At 39.9% G+C, this 19645-nt stretch overlaps 2 protein-coding genes across 7 annotated transcripts in view; both read left to right on the top strand.

The window, feature by feature from the left end:
* Nucleotides 1-4001, top strand: part of sorbs1 (sorbin and SH3 domain containing 1) — a 39416-nt gene extending 35415 nt beyond the window's left edge. For all 6 annotated transcript variants that reach the window (XM_087802903.1, XM_087802905.1, XM_087802904.1 and 3 more), the window contains 4 exons: nt 49-144; nt 1048-1100; nt 1181-1287; nt 3929-4001. In XM_087802903.1, the coding sequence (XP_087659029.1) occupies nt 49-144; nt 1048-1100; nt 1181-1287; nt 3929-3996 (324 nt within the window). In that variant the 3' untranslated portion in view covers nt 3997-4001. The remainder of the gene's footprint in view (nt 1-48; nt 145-1047; nt 1101-1180; nt 1288-3928) is intronic.
* Nucleotides 4002-7598: 3597 nt separating this feature from the next.
* On the top strand, nt 7599-14170 carry pdlim1 (PDZ and LIM domain 1 (elfin)). Its single transcript, XM_087802909.1, has 7 exons — nt 7599-7841; nt 8292-8443; nt 9770-9854; nt 10350-10540; nt 12158-12306; nt 12400-12517; nt 13732-14170. Exons 1-7 carry the CDS (start codon nt 7749-7751, stop codon nt 13916-13918), a joined length of 975 nt encoding a protein of 324 aa, XP_087659035.1. The 5' UTR covers nt 7599-7748; the 3' UTR covers nt 13919-14170.
* Nucleotides 14171-19645: the final 5475 nt, after the last annotated feature.

Here is a 19645-nt window from a genome sequence, read left to right on the forward strand (position 1 = left end):
TCTTAAAAAGAAAAGATGACAAAACTGTCTCATTTTCTACATTCCCAGTTTATGAAGAATGACATCGACCACCATGGGAGGAACTCAAGGAGTCCCGTGATGCTGTACGACATCCACGACAACAACAACGTCAACTCATTTGCGGTGAGTTTCACGACAATAATGAATTTCAAACCAATGTCTTATAAACTAGAACTGCACAATTAATCCAAGATTAATCACGATCATGGGTTTGGTTATCAAAGTTTAAATGATTTTGTCAATTTTGTCATGTAGTCAGCCAACCACCAGGGGGCAGACACAGTTAAAGGCATCATTAAAACTTGTATAGTAAAATAGTTTATTTTATTCTATACAAAAGAAGTTGCTTCAATCAAACCCATGTATTCTTTATCATAAGAAAAAGTTGCTTCAATCTTAAAATATATTTTTTCTTGCATTGAAGTAATAGTTTTTTGGTTTTGGGCCAAGACAAGTGTGTCTTTAATTATTAAGTTATTAAGTTTTAATTTGGACTGTAAGCTGCTGACATTAAGTTTTTTAAATCAATAAAAATGTCAATGTTTTCTTGGTATTTTTGATCAACATTGTCGTGATTATCATTTGGTCTTAATCGTGCAGCTCTACGTTGACTTCCCTGTAACCACTTCCTCACTAAACTCCATCTCTCTCCCACTGGATAAAAACGCATGTTGATACTAATATGTGTCTCCTCTCCATGAACTCACTCTCTGGTGTGTTGTTGCCTTTCCTCGCCCTCCTGGTCTCCCTTTCTTCTTCTGGCTTTTTTTTAATGGGATCACTCCCTTTTTCCCTCCATCACCACTCACTGGACCTACTACTTCCTGTCACTCTCATAACTCCTCACTCCTCTCCGGCGGCCGCCCTTCGTTTTCCGATGGCCGCTAGGAAGCCGTTTGTAATGAGATCATGAACATAGCCGAGACCTCGGTGAGGTACTGCAGCACCCTGAGCCGCCGCCGCCCCCTCAACTCTCTCCGTCGACTTCACCCCCACCCCAGTAAACAATCTCTCATCATTTCCCAGCAACCCCAGTCTCACAGCAGCAGCCCGGAGCCCGGCCGCCTCGTCTGCGGAGTGTAAGTTCTTTTGTTGAGGTTCTTCTTCCTCCCGGAGGGGGGGTGGTGGTCCCGTGGCTGACGTCTTCCTTCTGCCGCAGCTTCCAGGCTCTCTACAGTTACGTGCCACAGAACGAGGACGAGCTGGAGCTGCTGGAGGGCGACCTCGTCAGCGTCATGGAGAAGTGCGATGACGGCTGGTTTGTCGGTATGTGCTGGCGGGGGGGCCGGATTCCTGAGGCGTGCGGTCATTACGCGTTGCGTCACGTTCATCTGGCTAGTGTTTCTGGAGAGGAATGACATGAAACGACAGGCACATGTTTCCAAAGTCACATGATCGAAGGGTTAAGAGGAAGCAGAGGTCATCGCTTTGTCTATATCAGGAGAAAAGACTCACACTGCAGTTAAACGTCTAACAGTAGCAGCTCTTCTCAGAATTCACCCACAAACAGAGTTCCAATGGTGCCCCCCCCCCCCTTCACTGAGCTACTTTTGCTACAGACATTTGACTACACACTGTTTTTAAATTGTTTACTGGACGACCATGTTACCACAAACATCTATTCCGTCTAGAGCATGGGTGTCAAACTCAATCACATAAGGGGCCAAAATATATCAAATAAATGCACATATTTATCAGACTCTTCTTTAGTCTTTAGTTTTACTCTTCAAAATTATATGTATAATTGTTGACGTTGAAAATCCAAACACTGGCATCTTTATAGGTCAAAACAACATAAACATCTACTTTGATTTTGAGCCAATCATCTGCAGACCTGAAGTGCCAGATTTGGTTGATCTAGAGAATTCAAAAGGCTCGAAACTAACCTGATTAACCTGAACAAAGAATTATATTTGCTTCTCAGTACAAGACCCCTGAACGGTCAGTCTGATTTTTTAAAATATATATACTTTTTAAAAGCTTTTCAGTCATGAATGGAAGAAGACATTAAATGCCAGTTCACTGAGAGGGAGTGAGACAAAGAAAGACGAAGCACAAGTTTCATGTTTCTTGAGTTAGAAAGTGAAAAGTTGATTTCATTTTGCTAAGAAGGTTCTTTTTTTTTGACAGTTTTGATTGATGAGCATCTGTGTCCCCAAAAAAAAGCGCCAAATATATATGATGTTTATTTACTTATTATATATTCGTGCAGGACTCGCACTAAAAACATACATAAAACAATATTGGCTTCAGGAGGTTTTTCAAGTCATACAGCTAATGTGAAAAATAAAGCTTAAGAAGTAAACAAAAGTTCCCCTTTGAAGTTTTCATCATCCAGTTGTTGTTTTTTTTCCCCTCATTAAAAACTGTCAAAAACTCAGAGTGATGTAGATTAACTGCAGATCATTTTACTTATCTTGGAAGCGGAGCAAAGATCGCTCACTAATAGCTGCATTCTCAACAATTAACGTTTGTTTTTACAGTCAAGTTACGACAGGAATGTAAAAAAAAAAGGAGCCGTGGTGTTGAGCGATGTAGTCGAGAGGCTCAGGTGACATGATTGACGAGAGCATTTTCTCGTCGGAGCGCGAAGGCCACTGGAATGACACACACACACACTGGGAAGTTATATTTAGACGAAAAAGAAAAAAGCCACAAATGCAGCAGTTTTTGGAAGCACTGACACACACAGAGGGAAAATAGACAGGAAAGGATGATTGTGCCGCTGCCTAAAAAGGGAAGCCACAAATAGAAGAGAAAGGATCCGTGTGGATATTTAAAGGCTTTTTAAACAAGGCACTGATGCTGTGACACAAAAAAACAAGGATTTAAAAGTGTTGCTCGTCTACACCATCAAGGCTTGTTAATATTATCCTCCTGCCTTCATTTTATTAATATTGTTCCAGAACTTTCTTAGGTTCTAAATATTGTCGATTGACAATGAGGTCAATAGGACAGCAGGTGGCAGAAGTGTTCAATAACTCACTGCACACAAGAGCAAGAGCTGCTTATTCTGCACCACGGAGAGTGACAAATCTTCAAATTAAATGCCTCAAACTAAAGGCCCGCCAGATGATTGAAAGAAAAATCAAAGGACGTTTTGTGATCTACAAAAGATTTAGAGGGGGAAGCTATGGGACAGATGTTATTGAAGTTAACATTTTTTTTTAAAAGTATTCGCATGGCAAAAAAACCAAGAAACGTTTGGATAATTAAGATAAATTGAACAATATCTTAGTCAAACTCAAACTTCCTGTTAAGTTGAGTAAATATACGTTTTGATCGGCCCCACAAGCTCGACTGTAAAAGGGGTTTTTGGCCACTTGTGTGATTGAGTTTGACATTTAAATGTGTAGAAAATAAGTTTGTAGTTTCCTCAAGGGCTCCATGAAACACTGTGACTACTGTGAACTTTAATGAAGGGAAAACTTAAGAATATATAATAATACAAAAAATGTAATCAAGAAGGAACTAACTAAAAAGTTGGATATCAGCAAGTTTAATCGTTTCATTATATATTTATGTGAGCTAGAAATAGTTATTTGTTCATTTATTTATTTATTCTAATACATTTAGTGTAAAGATTTGACTTGTGTGGTGTGACATGTTGGTTTTTGGTTGTATTATGGGGGGACTATGGGGAAAAACCTGAAAATTATATAAATGTACTATTTAAATGATGTACGTATATATATTTTTTGGGTGGGATAAAAATAAATACTCGCCAAAGATTCAAGATTTAATAGGCATTAGTTAGTAGGGGAAAAACCAAACTGTAATAAACCAAACCACTAGGTGGAGTCATTCTCTCTCTCTCTATGTCATTTTAGTGGTATTTAATAAATGAAAATATTTCTAGACATGTGACTTAAAAACACACTTTAACGAGCTCCTCTCTGGTCCACAGGTACGTCGAAGAGGACAAAAAAGTTTGGAACTTTCCCCGGGAATTACGTGAAGGAGGTGAAAGTGTAAACAAACAGAAGAAGAGTAAAGTTAATCCTGCTGTAGCAACGCGTGGCTGTTGATAGACTAGACGACAAACTCTGGGAAAGTGACCGGCGGTCCGAGGTATGTCAAAGTGACGAGGCGGGGACGGAGACGGCTGCTGAATCACCGGCCAAAACAAAAAAAAAAACCCTCAGTACGATGGACTCCACTTATCAGTTTCCTCCAGGACGAGACTCGTCCCTCACGGTCCACACAGCGGCAAAGAGCAGAGTCACCGAGCGGATCTTTTCACTGAGCTGGACTTGACGTGGTGTTAGCTAGATGTTCAGGAGGTGCTCACAAATATCACTAATGTATTTGTCAAACTCATTTTAAAGTAGCCTCTGGGGTTTGTTTTTTTTTTTTTTCAACACAAAGAAGAAAATGTACAGAATTGCAAAGAAAAAAATCATATTTATTCAACTTAATCAAGCATGTTTGCTGACGACGTTAGCTCGCCGCTAGCACTTCCTGCCCGACCACAGCTTCCACTCTCGCATTACGAGATTGTCGTACGTGATGATTTAGAAGATATTTTTTAAATAATATTTGGGATTCGAAAGCCGTCCTAGCGCTCACGTGTAAATGTGTACAGAGAGTTCTAGAGGCCTCCGCGGCGAGGCTGCGTATTTTCGTATACGAGATTAGCATTAGCTTGGCTAGCGACTTAGAGCATGAGCTAATATCCCAGAGATCCTGAAACAAGCCCAGGCAGAGAATATCCATCTTTTTTTTTGTATGCTAGTCCTTTCATGTAATTATCAGCCACTGTGAGCAACTACTTGAGTCATGCGGGAGTCGTGTCCCGGCGTGCCCCCCCCCGTTCACAACACACCTCGTTGTGTAGTCGTTCTTTTCTGGTAACAATTATTGAAATGTTTTAGGTTGATCCAGTTTGTTGGACCACGGAAATCCTATCAAGCTCATAAGACGAATCTAAAGTCGAGCGAGGGTCACATTCGGTCACGACCCCTCGGTTAAAACAGAAGAAAAAAAAGGGTCCAAAACCAAAAGTTGTGAGTAGATTCTAGAGCCACATATGAAGTCGTTTATTATTCCTGAAAGTTCTTCAACGCCCTCTTTTCCATGCCTGGCCCTCACACGTGGATATAAAAATACGTTTTTCTTTGTCATCACAGACCAGTTAATCTGATAATATAGAGATCAGAGAGCGCAGACCTCTGCCAAGCAGCTCACTGTGAGCGTTCTGTGTTCGATAACGAAGGTATTGATTCTGGTTTTCGGTGCCGAGAAACACAAGTTGATCATTTAATTGATAGGCTTTCATCACACGACCTCCTCACTCGTATCTTTTATTCCCTTCTTGGACTGGTTAAGAAAATGTTATCAGTGACGCAACACTGTTGTCACGAGACTAGTCTGGAGGCATGTTTCACTCTTTCACCGCTCGTGCTCCTCGTGATCGTGTCGATCACACCTGGAAGCTCCTTGTTCACCTGATGTCTGAATGTATAACGTGTTTTTTTTTTGTATAAATGAAGGTTCATCAACAGCAGGACACGTGAAGGATTGTAAATATGTAAAATAGGAGATTTGACTGCAAACAGAGGGAGCGGTGTTTGAGCTTCTCAGTCACCTGCGGACGTTTATTCAGCTGAAGGGTTTTTTGTTGGGTTATTTTTTTGTTGGCAAAAGCACAGCGAGTTACTGAGCACAGAAAAGGTTTTGACGAAATCACTCATGATGCCTTATGTTAGCGACGAGAAGAAAAAAAAACGTGCCTCATTTTCATCACCTCAAAGTATCCATGTCATCGCTTAGTGCGGCCAGTTTTTTTCCTCAACATCCTGGTCTCTGGTGTGTTGACACGAAAACTATTAACAATCAGACGTGTGTGTGTGTGTGCGGTGAGACGCACAACACACAGGTGAGTTGTTTGTTTGCTTCAATTTGCAGTGACAATAATGAAAAACACTATACACTGCTGTGACTGCGATTATTATGCAATATTGAATAAACCAGTTAAAAAACTTCATGCGCGTGACTCGTGTTTGAAGTTGTTTAAAAGGTGGAGCAGCTTCTTATCAGTCAACAGAAGGTAACATTTATGTAGGACCCGGAACTGCCTGGGAAAGAAAAAAAAAAAGGTTACATGATGTCATCAGTTTTTTTCTTCCTCTACGAATTTCCCTAAAAACCCTTTCATAACATCACACAGATCCAGGCTTGTAAACAGAACAAGGAAAAGTGTGTCATAGATTCCAGGATTCTGGCCAAAAGTTTGCTCTCGCTCCACTTCCAGCAGCGAGATCCTCTGACAGGAATTCAACTTCTGGGAGCGGCACATTCCACATCCTGGGATTTAGCTCTACCATAAATGGTAAGTTTGCATATAACAAGGTGACGTACTGGCGACTACAACACCAGGAGGAGGGCGGGGCGAACAGAGGTGTCACTCTGATGGGTTTTTAGTGGAAGGAAAGACTCCTTCACTCTTGGTACTTGTCCATTAACTAAAGTATAGATGCTATACATGAAAATAAAAAGGTTATTTTTGTGGGGTTTTTTTAAATATGCGATTAAGATATTATTTATTTTTTAAATGTTTTTCGTGGGGTAAATATCTAATCTACCTTAACCTTATTTAACTCATTTTTAAATAAATAAAAACATGTATTTATGTGCGTTACTAAATAGTAGAGTAAATCAGAATGTTGTTATTGGTTCTAAATATAAGATAACAAATCAAGAATCGAGCAGTGACAGAACTGTAAGGTCATCCCAGTCAAAACTAAAGTAATGAAAAAAGAAAACAGTTACAGACAAAAAAAAGGAGGATATGGTTTACATTAAACAACCTTTTCTCTTTGTTTCTCTTTGTTCTTGTTCTTATTTTATTTTGATAATTGTTTGTGAAAAATTGCTGTATTTTCTGTGGCTATTGGAAAAAAACAATTTCCCGGAGGAGACCTCCTGAGGGATCAATAAAGTTTTACCTTACCTTACCTTAAACTACCAAAAAAAAGGAAAATAAATAAATGAATTAAGAACTCGCCTGAGTTTGCGTTTGATGTCTGTTGTCTTAAAGAAACAGTGACTTTGTAATCGACGAGAATACTGAGAGGTGATGAATCATCTTTTTTTTAAAGAGAACTACATGATACTTTTATTTTACAAAAAAAAAAATTCTAATGAAGAAATTATTGTTAAACATTTAGGGGGAATTTGGAGAAATAGTCGATTCATTACTATTATTACTTTAATAAATTCGAATTTGGTTGAAAAGTGTAGAATTTTTAGAACCAAAACAATTCCTCATTATTGAAAGACTGTTTTCACAAAAAATAAAAAATGAAATACAATCCCTGGGGCTCCAATTTTAAGTAATATCATTACATTTTAGTAAGGTTACAATTTATACATGTTTTTTTCTCTCGTAATTATATTTATAATTTACGTTTTCATTTTTTAAAAACTTTTATCGACAAGTTCACGTGACCAAACTCTAATCGTCTTACCTTCGGCCGCCATCTTTGAACCCTCACTCTCTAATGTGAGTGACGCGTCGCTGACATACACGATCTTTTCCAACCTCACTTTCTCCTCGTGCAAAACCTCCGGAGGTCGTTCCTCCTCCTCCTCCTCCTTCCTCCTTCTCCTCCTCCTCCTGTGCAGACCTTCATCCCCGCACATGTCACTGTGAGTGGGACGCGGCCTCTCGTGACACTGGTCTTTGAACGCACCATTCGTCGCCACTTCAACAGCCGGAGAAAGTCATGCCTGTGCGGGTCGTCATGCAGGGTCCTGGTCCCTGGGGCTTCAGGCTGGTCGGCGGGAAGGACTTCGAGCAGCCGCTCACAGTGTCCCGGGTGAGTTGTTTTCTCTTCTGAAGCGGTACCACACCTGGGCTTGTCTGGACAGAACCTCCTGCTGCCTGTTGATCCAATAATGGTTTTCTAGACGAAAAAAACTCCTTTTAAAAGCTAATGTTGCTACATGTTTAGTTCAAGCTAACATCACCTTTTTTCTATGTAAAAGTAGCGGATAGTTTTATTTAAAGTGCATTTATTTAAAGATACTTTTCGTTGACTTAAAAAAAACCCTTCCTTCTCCTGTGTGCTAACGTTATCTTTACTTTTACAACTGTTCCTGGTGCTCAGTTCTTGTGGTCACTCCACCCTCGGAAAAGTGATTAGACATTCCTCAACTTTTATCTCGTGTCCCTGAAGGCAACACGACTCCACACATACCTTGCCAGTGTGTGTACTGTAAACATGCATCGCATGAATACATGAATGTTTTTTTTTTCCTTTCTCCAGGTGAGTCCAGGAAGTAAAGCGGCGCAGGCCAACCTGTGCACGGGGGACATGATCCTGGCCATCGACGGGGAGGCCACGGACGGCATGACCCACCTGGAGGCCCAGAACAAGATCAAGGGCTGCGTGGAGGAGATGGTTCTGTCCATCGACCGGTGAGTTGTTGTCGCCGCGTGACGCACACGACCAGACGAGACTGATGGCCTCGGGCGAGATGTCAGACGGCGACGAGACGAGGCCCAGGTGTTCGACGATGAATCACGAGGATGAATAACGGATGAATGATGGAGGCTCTTAAGTCCACGTATCACAACATGAGGCTCAGAATGAAACCTGAACCGTCCTCGAGCATAAACTGACGATTCATCGTTTTTTTTTATGGTGATCCAGGTTTTCTCAGGTTAATAATTCAACTTTACCATCATGTGACGAACAACCGTCGCATCTTGAATTAGTGATTAATAATTAAATGTTTTCCTTTCCATACAATGTCTTAATTTAGGCTAAATTTAAGGATACGCTTAAACTACCAATGAGTAAAAAAAATGTTACAATTAAATTGCTTAAGACCTTGGCTCCCTGTAGGTTTGAGTGATGGCGTCTACTGCCTGTGTTTATAATTAACCTAAACTTAAAGGTTTATAAATTGTGATTTATTTATTTTTTAACAAAAATTAAGATACTTTTGTCTTGCATTTACATTTATAATAATTATATTATTGATTTAATTTATATTTTTAGGGGAATAAGGAGAAATTGTGAATTAATGATTTCATTTGAGAAACTAAGGTAAGAATCATGAAATTAATTTTGTTTTAAAATGTAGAATTTTTGAGGGTAAGTGTAAAGTATATGTGGGACTAAAAAGTATGAATTATTATAAATATTAACAATAAAACACTGTCATTTGATTATGTCTGTTTATTTTTTAATTAAAAATATTAGTTTCGATAGTAAGCAATGCAGCAAGGAAGAAAAAAAGCAAATTTAAATAAATGTAAACAATTAAAAAAGGTAAAAATAATCTCTATAGTATCATTGTTAAAATTTTAAGATCTTGTATAGTCGAATAAATGAAACAAACATTTATTATTTTTAATAAACATGACAAAAAAAATCAATTATTTTAATAATAAATGAAGATTTTGTTGATATTTCTATCTTGGTAAAAGAAAAAAAAAGACTAAAAGTAGTGATGGTCTGATGAAGCTTCATGAAGCAGTGTCATGTTGTTTGGAGGTCAGTAGGTGGTGCCATCAGTTTAAAAATGATGTAACATTTGAATAGAACGGTTGTTAAAAACAAAGGAAAATAGTGCAGAAAATGAAAATAATGACACTGCTTCATGAAGCTTCATCAACACATCACTAACTGAAAGATTAATGTTTAAAATGACAGTAAAACTCCTGTCACTCAATCAAGATCCATTCAAAGAGTTCACCAGACAGTGACCTTTTGCCTTTTTTTCGCTTCTCTTTCAGCGCAGAAAATAAACTGTGGTCGCCGCTGTCGTCGGACGAAGGGCGGACTCATCCCTACAAGATGAATCTCGCTTCGGAGCCGCGGGTGCGTGTCTTTTTACCGCCGCTCTGTCATTCCCAGGAACCACCACGACATTCCCCGGCCACTGCGAGCCTCCGCGTACTTTCCACCTCATGTGGGATTTTTGTGTTCTTTTATAAAGGAGCTCCGCTCGGCCAACGATGAAGTCATTGTTTACCTCCCCAACAGGAACGTTGCCTGGGAGACCTAGTTTATCGGCCAGAGTCTGACGCAAGCCTCGCTTCCTGTCTGCGGAGAGAGGAGCGCTGAGGTCAAAGTTCATGCTAGTAGTGTGGTGCATTTTTTTTGTCACGCCCGCGACGATCATCTGCTGCACTTTTCATGTGTGAAGTTTATCTATTCGTCCCAGCATGTCGTGAAAATAGTTGGTTTTTTTTGTGCCCACGTTTGTGTCGTGCACGCCATCGTGTTCACCCCACACCTGCATGACCCTCAGCTCCTCCTCCTCCCCCGTCAAACGCCGACCCCGAACGTCTCTGGGTTTTTGTCTCGACACAGGAGGTGAAACCCATCGGCTCCGCCCACAACAGAAGCGCCCTTCCTTTCGCCGGCTTCAGCCCCCAAGTGGTGACCAACCAGTACAACACGCCGGCCGGCCTGTACTCCTCGCAGAACATCAAGGACTTCAACTCCGCCGTGGACGAGGTCAAGACCATAACCACCACCGCTGCCCAGGAGCCGGAAAACAAGTGAGTTTTTGAAAACCGAGTTTTGAGTGAGCGCCTTTTGCTCGAGGGCGCCGTGACCTCATGCTTTTCTGATGACTTCCTGTTTGAGAAAACGCCCCTGAGGGATGTGGTTGCTACGACAACATGTGTTTATCTGGCTTGTTTATTATTGTTTCACGTTGTTAAAATGTCTCTTCACAAATGGATACTTTTCTATTTCGTTCTTTTTTTTTTTAGTGAACTTTGATCTTCAATTTGAGTTTAAATTAAACACTGGATGCACAATTGATTAAAAATGTGTACAAGTACATGACAATACAAAGTAATATCAAAAGTGTTCCTAGTGCATCGAAGGTTTTCACAACAAAATGTTACGTTAAAACGGAGATTAGTGCTTCAAGAGTTGACATTTTAGATGTTTTTCTTCCAGTGAGTGAATAAATCGTACTTTTCCACAAATGAATATAAACACATTTTGTAGTAAAAAAGTTAAAAGCAGATTTATTTATAAGGAGAAAAAAAAGAAGGTTGTTACTCTGGGCTGTGTGCAGTTAGGGCTGTGTAATAGCAAGAATCTGGCAATACGCAGGGGCAACAATACTATATATTGCAATACTGTAGGAACAAGTATATATTAGTAGTATTGTCGAGTACTTGACTCTAGTGTTGTAGTATTTGCAGACCACATTACTCTTGACTGAAGCCGTAACTGCTGTCATATGAAACCTAAATATGTCCAAACATCAGCTTTAAAAGCTGCTGGAGTCGACTGTATCCTCTCGTCCTCAGTCATGTCATTAACAGGGATCTTGCGCTATTCCATTGTTCCATTAGCTGCGAGGTTTAACTGCAACACAAAAATGAACAAATGTGAATATATGAACGTTAATTGTAAATAGTTGATTTATTTATTTTATTAAACGATACAACAGCTAAGATAACAAATAAAACATGATTTGGAAAAACAAATGGCTACAGAATGTTCTCTGGGTAGAGACGGTGTTGAAACTATTTTTCACCTGCAGCTCAGGCTCTTAATTCCGGCTCTAATCTGATAATTTCTTTGCCGCGGGAGCAGATCAAACAGTCCTTTGGCTGACTCTTGAGTCTTGAGTCTTGAGTCTGCAGCTCCAGAGACACAACTTAGAGCAGACAAGCTCTGTCTGGTGTGAAGGCATCTGATGGTTAACTAATCATTTATCTGTATATCTAATGTACTTATTTTTACTCCAGATAATTTAAGGAAATTAATAAAAAATATACATTCTTTTGTAAAAATATGATACATTTTGATTGTTAAAGCGCTTTGTGACCCTGGTCTAGAAAGACGCTTTAGAAATAACCGTAACGTACTTGCATCAATAAAAAGAACATTTGGTGGTTATTTAGCTTGATGATTGACAGGTTTCTGATTAGGTTGATGCATACCTCCCCCAAGGAGCTCAAATTACTTCATAAAACCTTGATTCAAAAATGTGTTTACTCACGACAAAAACTTAAGGTCAATAACTGGGAATTGAACCCGCAACTCTTTTATTTATGCATGGTGCGTGAAAATGGCAGGAATGTCATATTTATGACTGGTTTACAAATGAAAGTATGAATCTGCTCCTCACCTCTGGTTCATGACCTCCACAGATCCCCCTCAGACCCCTCCAAAGCCACGAGGCACACGGGGGTCGCGGCCGACTCCGAGGTCTACAAGATGCTGCAGGAGAACCAGGAGTCGGAGGAGCCTCCTCGCCAGTCCGCCTCCTTCAAGGTGCTTCAGGAGATCCTGGAAACTGGTAACACTTGACACCCCCTCGTGTCGTGAGTCTGCCTTCCTACCCTGATGAGTTCCCTAACGCCCCCTCTCCCCCCCCCTCCATGTGCTGCAGGCGACGTAGACAAACCCTCAGGATTCAGGAGCGTGAAAGCTCCGATCAACAAGATCGGGTCCTCGGTGGGAAACGCAGACAAACTACCCATCTGTGACAAATGTGGATCAGGGATCGTGTAAGTCTTATTGAGATGATTTTACTTGATCAGAGAAAATATCATTTTGAAGTCAGGTCAAGGTGTTTGTGGTATCCCTTGTGTTGTCTCTGGGTCAAGGTTGTCTCCCTGGCATTCATAAATACATATGCCGTGGTGGAGGTCGTTCACCTTGACCCAGAGACGATACAAGGGATACCACAAGCGCATTTGTCTCTGGGCATTCGGGTCACCTTGACCCTGAGAAGACACGAGGGTTAAGAATGGTTGTGATCCTGGTCTAGAAGGCACTTAACAAATAACCTGTACTTACTTACTATGCCATTGTCGGGTATGTTGGTCCTCTGACTCCACCTAGTGGCGGTTGCTCGTAAAACAACCTGTAGCTGTAACAACGGCAGACTCTTGTGTTGAACTTTTGAGCTAAAATCCTCTTCAAGAGGCTACAAATGAAAAAATATAATTTGAACGATATGATATATTATAAATACTTCTTTAGCCAGATAATGAATAGAAAACCTGAGGCATTAAGTATCGATCCAAGACACAAACAATCATCTACTCGAACTATACTTAAAGCTCCTGAATCGACTTATTTCTTACACAAGACTATTTTTTTTATGTTTAACAGATTTTATTTTTTTTCTTGTTTGTCTTAGTTGTATCATAAACTAGTGATACATTATACTACAAATATTACTTGCGTACTTACTTACCATAGATTGACATAATCTTTCGGTTTTTGCAATCTGGAAATGGGAACATCATTTTTTGATTGGTTACTTTTTTAATTTAAACTTTCATTTTGGTGTTTTTAATTGAATGTATTGAGATATATATCTGACCAGGGTCACAAAGTGCTTGAACAATCAAAACAATAATAAATAAAATATATACTTTAAAGGTCAAGATAAAACTGAGAACAACACGGGAGTTCCAGGTAATTAAGGAAAAGGAAAAGCCTGATCAAATACAAATATCTTAAGATGTTTCTTGAAGGAGTCGGTAGCAATACAAATTACTTGCATATTTACTTACTACACTTTATTATTTAAAGCATTACCTCGATGGAACAGCAGGTGGCGGTAGCGCACAGTAAGAATTAAAAGGTAGACGCTAAGTAGGAAGTCCAGCTATTCCTCTATCCTTGCTCTGTCTCTCTCTTCTTGTCGATAAAGTTTGGTCAGATGACGGGTCCCGTGATAGCAGCTCTTGACTGGGGGTCTGCTCCACAGGGGGATGCTGGTGAAGCTGCGCGACAAGCTGCGGCACCAGGAGTGCTACACGTGCACGGACTGCGACGTCAACCTGAAAAACAAAGGACATTTCTTCGTGGAGGACCAGATCTACTGCGAGAAGCACGCGCGCGATCGCATGACTCCGCCCGAGGGCTACGACGTGGTCACGGTCTTCCCCAAGTGAAGGGTCGCGACCTTCCAAGTGCTCCCCCCCCCCCCCCCCCCCTCTCCCCCGAACACATTTCCAAACTTTCATCTCGAGCCAAAGACTATGAACGCTTCTCCTGTTTTTAATTTTCCTCCTGGAGTCAACGACCGGACGTCGCCAGCTGCTGTTTTCACTTTTTAAAAGAAACTTTTACTTCCACTCACAACAAACAAATCTAGTGCTGCAGATACATTTCAACGTTATTGCCAAATAAATATTTTAAAATTCTCTTGATCTCTTCTTCTTGTCTGGTCCAGAACTATAGAGGTTGAAACTGTTTTCTCAAACATATCTGAGCCGTGGTTCACAAACTTAACGTTTGAAAGGAAGAACTTAAACTAAAACGCTGCTCGATAAGAAAGAAGCGTAATCCCCCAAATAAAAAATATATATTTTGTAAACATGTACTTTTTCCAGAATAAAGTTTTCCATTAAGTTCATCAGTACTTATTGATATTTTCTTTGCATTTTCAGTTTGTTACATATATAGTGAATAATTCTTCACGTTTAAAAAACCTAGTGTTCCTAAAATGAATGAAATGTGACTTTATTTTTTGATGTGAATTTACAAATGTAAAAGATAAATTTATTCTTTGTCAAACACGTTTTTTTTTTAGTGATGGTCTGATGAAGCTTCATGAAGCAGTGTCATTATTTTCAGAGTCCACTAGATGGCGGCCTCAGCACTATTTTCCTTTGTTTTGAACAACTGTTCTAATGCAACATCACATAATTTTTGAACTGATGGCGCCACCTACTGACCTCTGAACAACATGACACTGTTTCATGAAGCTTCATCTGACCATCACTATTTTTTTTGGCAGAAAATGACACTTTAATCACATTCGTGTTCATTTTTATTTTGAACAATGCCAGGGTTTAATATAAGAAACATACTTTTTTGTTTGATACTCAAACTCACAAAATCAATAACTTGTTGCAGAAAAAAAGACATTTGCGTCAGGTGTTGCAGTGCATCATGGGAACTGTAGTGTCATTGACCAGGTCCTGGATTCTCAAGTTTATTTCCAAAAATAAATAGTGCAAAAACATCAGATAAAGCTGGACGATGACTTGAAAAGTAGACAAATTGTTTGACAGAATGTGCAAAGATGAGGTGAGTGTGATGATGTTGGTGGATCAGTGAAGAGGAGAGTGCAGGCAGGGATGATGAGTCCTTCCGTGGTCCACTCTGTTGTCCAGTGAGCTGAAATAAAAGGTCACTCTGGACTGGTTCTTTGAAGGCACGAGCTGGTGCGCGGACGAATGGAAAGTTCTGCTGTGGTCCTCGGCCGACCTGAAGGAGTGCGAGGCCGTGAAGGAGTTGAACCCGTGGTGGTGCTGCTCGGCCATCCTCAGGGTCTCGGTCAGAGCCCAGATGTAGTTGTGAGCGAATCTCAGAGTCTCGATCTTGCTCAGTCGGGCGTCTTCGGGGAACGCCGGCAAGATGCTGCGCAGGTGGTTGAGGGCCGAGTTCAGGTTGTGCATCCGATGTCTCTCCCTGTCGTTGGCCTTCATCCTCCGTCGCCCTCTCTGGCCCGGAGGGTCTGGTGCTGGTTCGGACTCTGGGCTGCACAGATCGGTGTGTTCTGTGACCTTCGGCTCAGGAGAAGCTTGACTTTTTGGAGACATCTATGGAATATAAAATGTTCATATTATTTATTGAATCAAAACCACAGAAAAGTAGTTAAGTTAATTTCATCACAGACATCTCAACAATATTTTCTTTCTTTTTTCTTATATTTGAATGCATTTTCACCTTATTTCCATGTTTACTTACTTTTTTTTAAAAAACACTTAAACTTAAACACATTTGAAATCAGTATTATTTATTTTTATTTCAACTTTTGAAATAAAGTTTTTCCAAAAACAATCCATTATTCATTATTTCCTCTTGTTACATTTTTATTATCTTGACATTTTATTTTATTATATACAAACAAATAAGTTGCACATTTAAATCAAGTTTAAAAAAATGTTCTTATCACATTTTGGAGTCTGAATATTCGTGTCTTTTATTCATTTTATTATTTTATATTTTATTATATATCGAACTTTTTAGAATTAATAATCTGAGTGAGGAAAACATTAACCATTAAAGCACGAGACAATTAGAGCATTTTAAAGATTCAAACAAAAATAAAACAACATAAAGAAACGAGAAAACCAAAACTTTTTTCCAAGATTGACTTTTTGCGCAGCGGTATCTAGTGGTGGACTTGGGCATTGCACCCATTCAATACAGCCACTAATTCTAACTTCAAATAATAAATATTTGCGTAACATTGTGGTTCCTCTGGCTCAGTTAAAGATCAATACGTCAGCTTTTCATGCTAAGAACACGTCTTTACATATCAGCTGCAATAGACATTTAATATATATTTGACATTTTAATTAAAAATATATTATTTTAAAAGTTACTCAGCGACCTCCAGACTTTAATACTAACTTCCACATGTGGTTTTTTCTCTTTAAATTCAAAGCTGCTTATAATTCTGGATCTTACCTGTGATGATGGAGATGGTGGTCCTGGAGGCAGCAGGGGTTCTTCTGAGGGATGGATGCGCACCTCGTGTCACTTTATAGAGCCTTTATCTTATCTCCTCACAGGGCCTGAATCAACAGCCCCTGAACCAGCAGCCAATCAGAGGCCGGTGCGCCCCCATCTCGCTCCCATCAGCCCCACTCCTCTTTTGTGAGGCTCGGTAAATACACGCGTGGTCAAGTGGAGACTCACAAAAGTGTCCGAGGTTTATCATCCAATTAAAAGAGGATTTTCAAGAGGGACTAAAGCTACCATTTAGATTTACAGTGATTTGACGGTTTTTTAATTGAAAAATTCTGAGCTTTTCGAGTAAGAATGAATTCTCGTCAAACTTCTATATAATTCCATATAATTGCTCTTTCTCTTTATTCTTATATTCTCTTTATTTCTCTTTGTTCTTGTTCTTATTTTATTTTGATTTATTTTTTATGAAAAAAAAAAAAATTCCCGAAGGAGACCTCCCGAGGGATCAATAAAGTTTTACCTTACCTTACCTTATAAAAAGAACATTTAAATTAAATTTGAACTTGTTTTTAAAAATACGTTTTGTTTAAGTTCTGGTGGTGTTTTAAATTATATTTGACTTGTTCTTTGATATGAATATTGATCACTTTTCCCAATAAATAATCAATTAAATCGTTAATAAAAACTGCCTCCTTGGATCACACCAAAATGTTATTCGGTTTAATGATAATAAAGCGTAAAAAAACAGTTATATAACCTTCTTTTATCCAAATATGAATACATGAACATGTTATTACGAGTTTTGCAACTTTTCTTTTTGGAATGTAATGGATACTAAAACAAAAGGAATCGACTTCTTAATGTTGCGTGATCTTTTTTTGCGCACTTCTTAAATCCACGCTTAAATGTAACCTTAGTGGGTTTTTATCATAACTTCTCCAGCGTCTCAAGCTGTTTAACTCGTGCATTATCTCGCACCTGAAAAGCGAAAATCTCCCTGAAAGCCAAGTGCTCGCGAACAGACGCTCTTCTTGTGTTTCGAGCGCAAAAAAAAGCTGCGCCAAAAAAAAAGCGTGGCACCATTACGCACCGCGCCAGCTGGCACCGGAGCCCCACAGAACCGCAACCTGCTGTGACACTCGATGCCCCGAACTCTTTTGTGTGCGCGTGACACCGGTTGAACCCCGAAATCCTGCACGTGTCATATATTAAATCCGCGCGTCACGACGTCTCCAAAACACAAAATAGTTTTTTACGCACTGACATATCATGACGAAAAATGTCTCGTGCGACACCAAAGGGCCCTAAAGGTGGTCGAGGATGACCTGGAGTGTGTGTGTGGTGTGTGTCGACAAATGATTTACACGCGCTGACACGAGAGGTCAAACCCACGCGCCGCAACTTTTCTGTCTAAATATGTGTTCTGGGGACGATAAGCGGCGCCAAATAAAGAGGACAAATACCGAGCAGAGATAGGAAGCCGCTATAAAATATCAGGGGGAAGAAAAAAAAGTCCAAAGTAAACTAATATTACAAGTTGACGGATAATCATTGATGCTGGGCAGGTGCGTGGACGCGGCCGCGTGTCTTTATCAGTGCGTGCTGGGCTCCTGCTGCTTGTTATGCAAAGTGTGGGCAAACACACGCGCCTGTGGAAATAGAAGATACGGAGGGGGGGGGGGGGAAGTGATGGAACAATATTTAACAATGAGAGGAGAGCAGGTGATACCTGCTGAAGTCGCACTTTCCTGCCTCTTTATTTATCAAACCAGATCTATTTATTATTATTTTAGCAAACAGAGGAACCAGGTGGGGCTTTAGTTCTCGTCCTCAGCTGTTCTGTTTGAAGGACGTTTTGAGGGGGGACAATCCAAGTCCAACAACTCGCTGACCAGATTGTTGTCATCCCCAAACTGGCATTCATCTCGACCCCCCCCCCCCCCTCAACACACCAGCTCCCCTCCTCACAAACCCCTCCTCTTGTTCCTTCTGGCAAAGAGAAGAAAACTTCTCCAAGAAAGAAGAAACATCTTTAAAACGTTTAATTGCAACCCGGATGCCATATGTACCCCCTCAGTGAAGAGCCCCCCAACAATGTGACTGCCTTTTTACAATGTATGGAGTGCGCCTTTGGAGACGTGTGCGCTTTTTGGAGAAGTGCGCGCGCCGTGACCGCCGTGACCCTGGACACACTTTACACAAGAACTAATTCACTTTTAACGTGCGCCGCGGTTCCCTCTCACAGGAGGCGTATTGTGAGTCTCACCTCCGCTTTTGAAGGCTGTGTTTCACCAATTACAGGGGAATGGCCGCCCTTGTCTCCCCCGCGAGGACAAAAACACACGCAGGGATGAGGATGCGGGACCCTCAAGTCCACCCGAACCAAGATGTTCTTTCTTTCTTCTGACGGCGTCAGGAAGCTCCAGGTTTGTTTCAGTGGGGTGTTCAATGGAAGATAATGTTGTTGTTAGATTTAACATCTGACATGCATGAATGGATTTTTATTTATTTGTGATTATATAGGTTTTTAAACCTGTGGTTGCCATGACAACGGCGTCATCTGGGTTTATTCTTAGGAAGTGCCACATTTTCATTAAAACATAAAATTCTCCTGCAATATTATATATAAATGTCATCATTTTCATTATGGAACAAGTGTTGTTTTTAGGTTTCCTGTCGTAAAACTGTTAGATATCATAAATAGTATGTTTTATATTCGATTGGAGATGTAACAATTTGGATACTTTGGATATTTGGATATATTGGATTTATTTGGATATTTGGATAATTTGGATAATTTAGACTTAGATTGTATCATCTTGTTTTTCTCTTTATTTCTCTTTGTTCTTTTTCTTATTTTATTTTGATTTATTTTTGTGAAAAATTGCTATATTTTCTGTGGCTATTGGAAAAAAAAACAATTTTCCGAAGGAGACCTCCTGAGGGATCAATAAAGTTCTACCTAACCTAACCATACCTTATACACATATATTATTTTGACTACAATATCTTACGTAAGCCAAAAAAAGTACTGTATATATGTGGATTGATTTAGGTATTTTATTTTTTATAAAAACTATATCTCATGTCGACCAAAATAAGCCAAAGTTTGGCAAAACGTACTTTGTGTACAAGAAAATAATCCATTATTCCAAAATATTTTCTATTATCTAAAATGATTTAGAATGAGCCTT

Source organism: Callionymus lyra, chromosome 11, assembly GCF_982586985.1.
Source record: "Callionymus lyra chromosome 11, fCalLyr1.hap1.1, whole genome shotgun sequence".
NCBI classification, from domain to species: domain Eukaryota; kingdom Metazoa; phylum Chordata; class Actinopteri; order Syngnathiformes; family Callionymidae; genus Callionymus; species Callionymus lyra.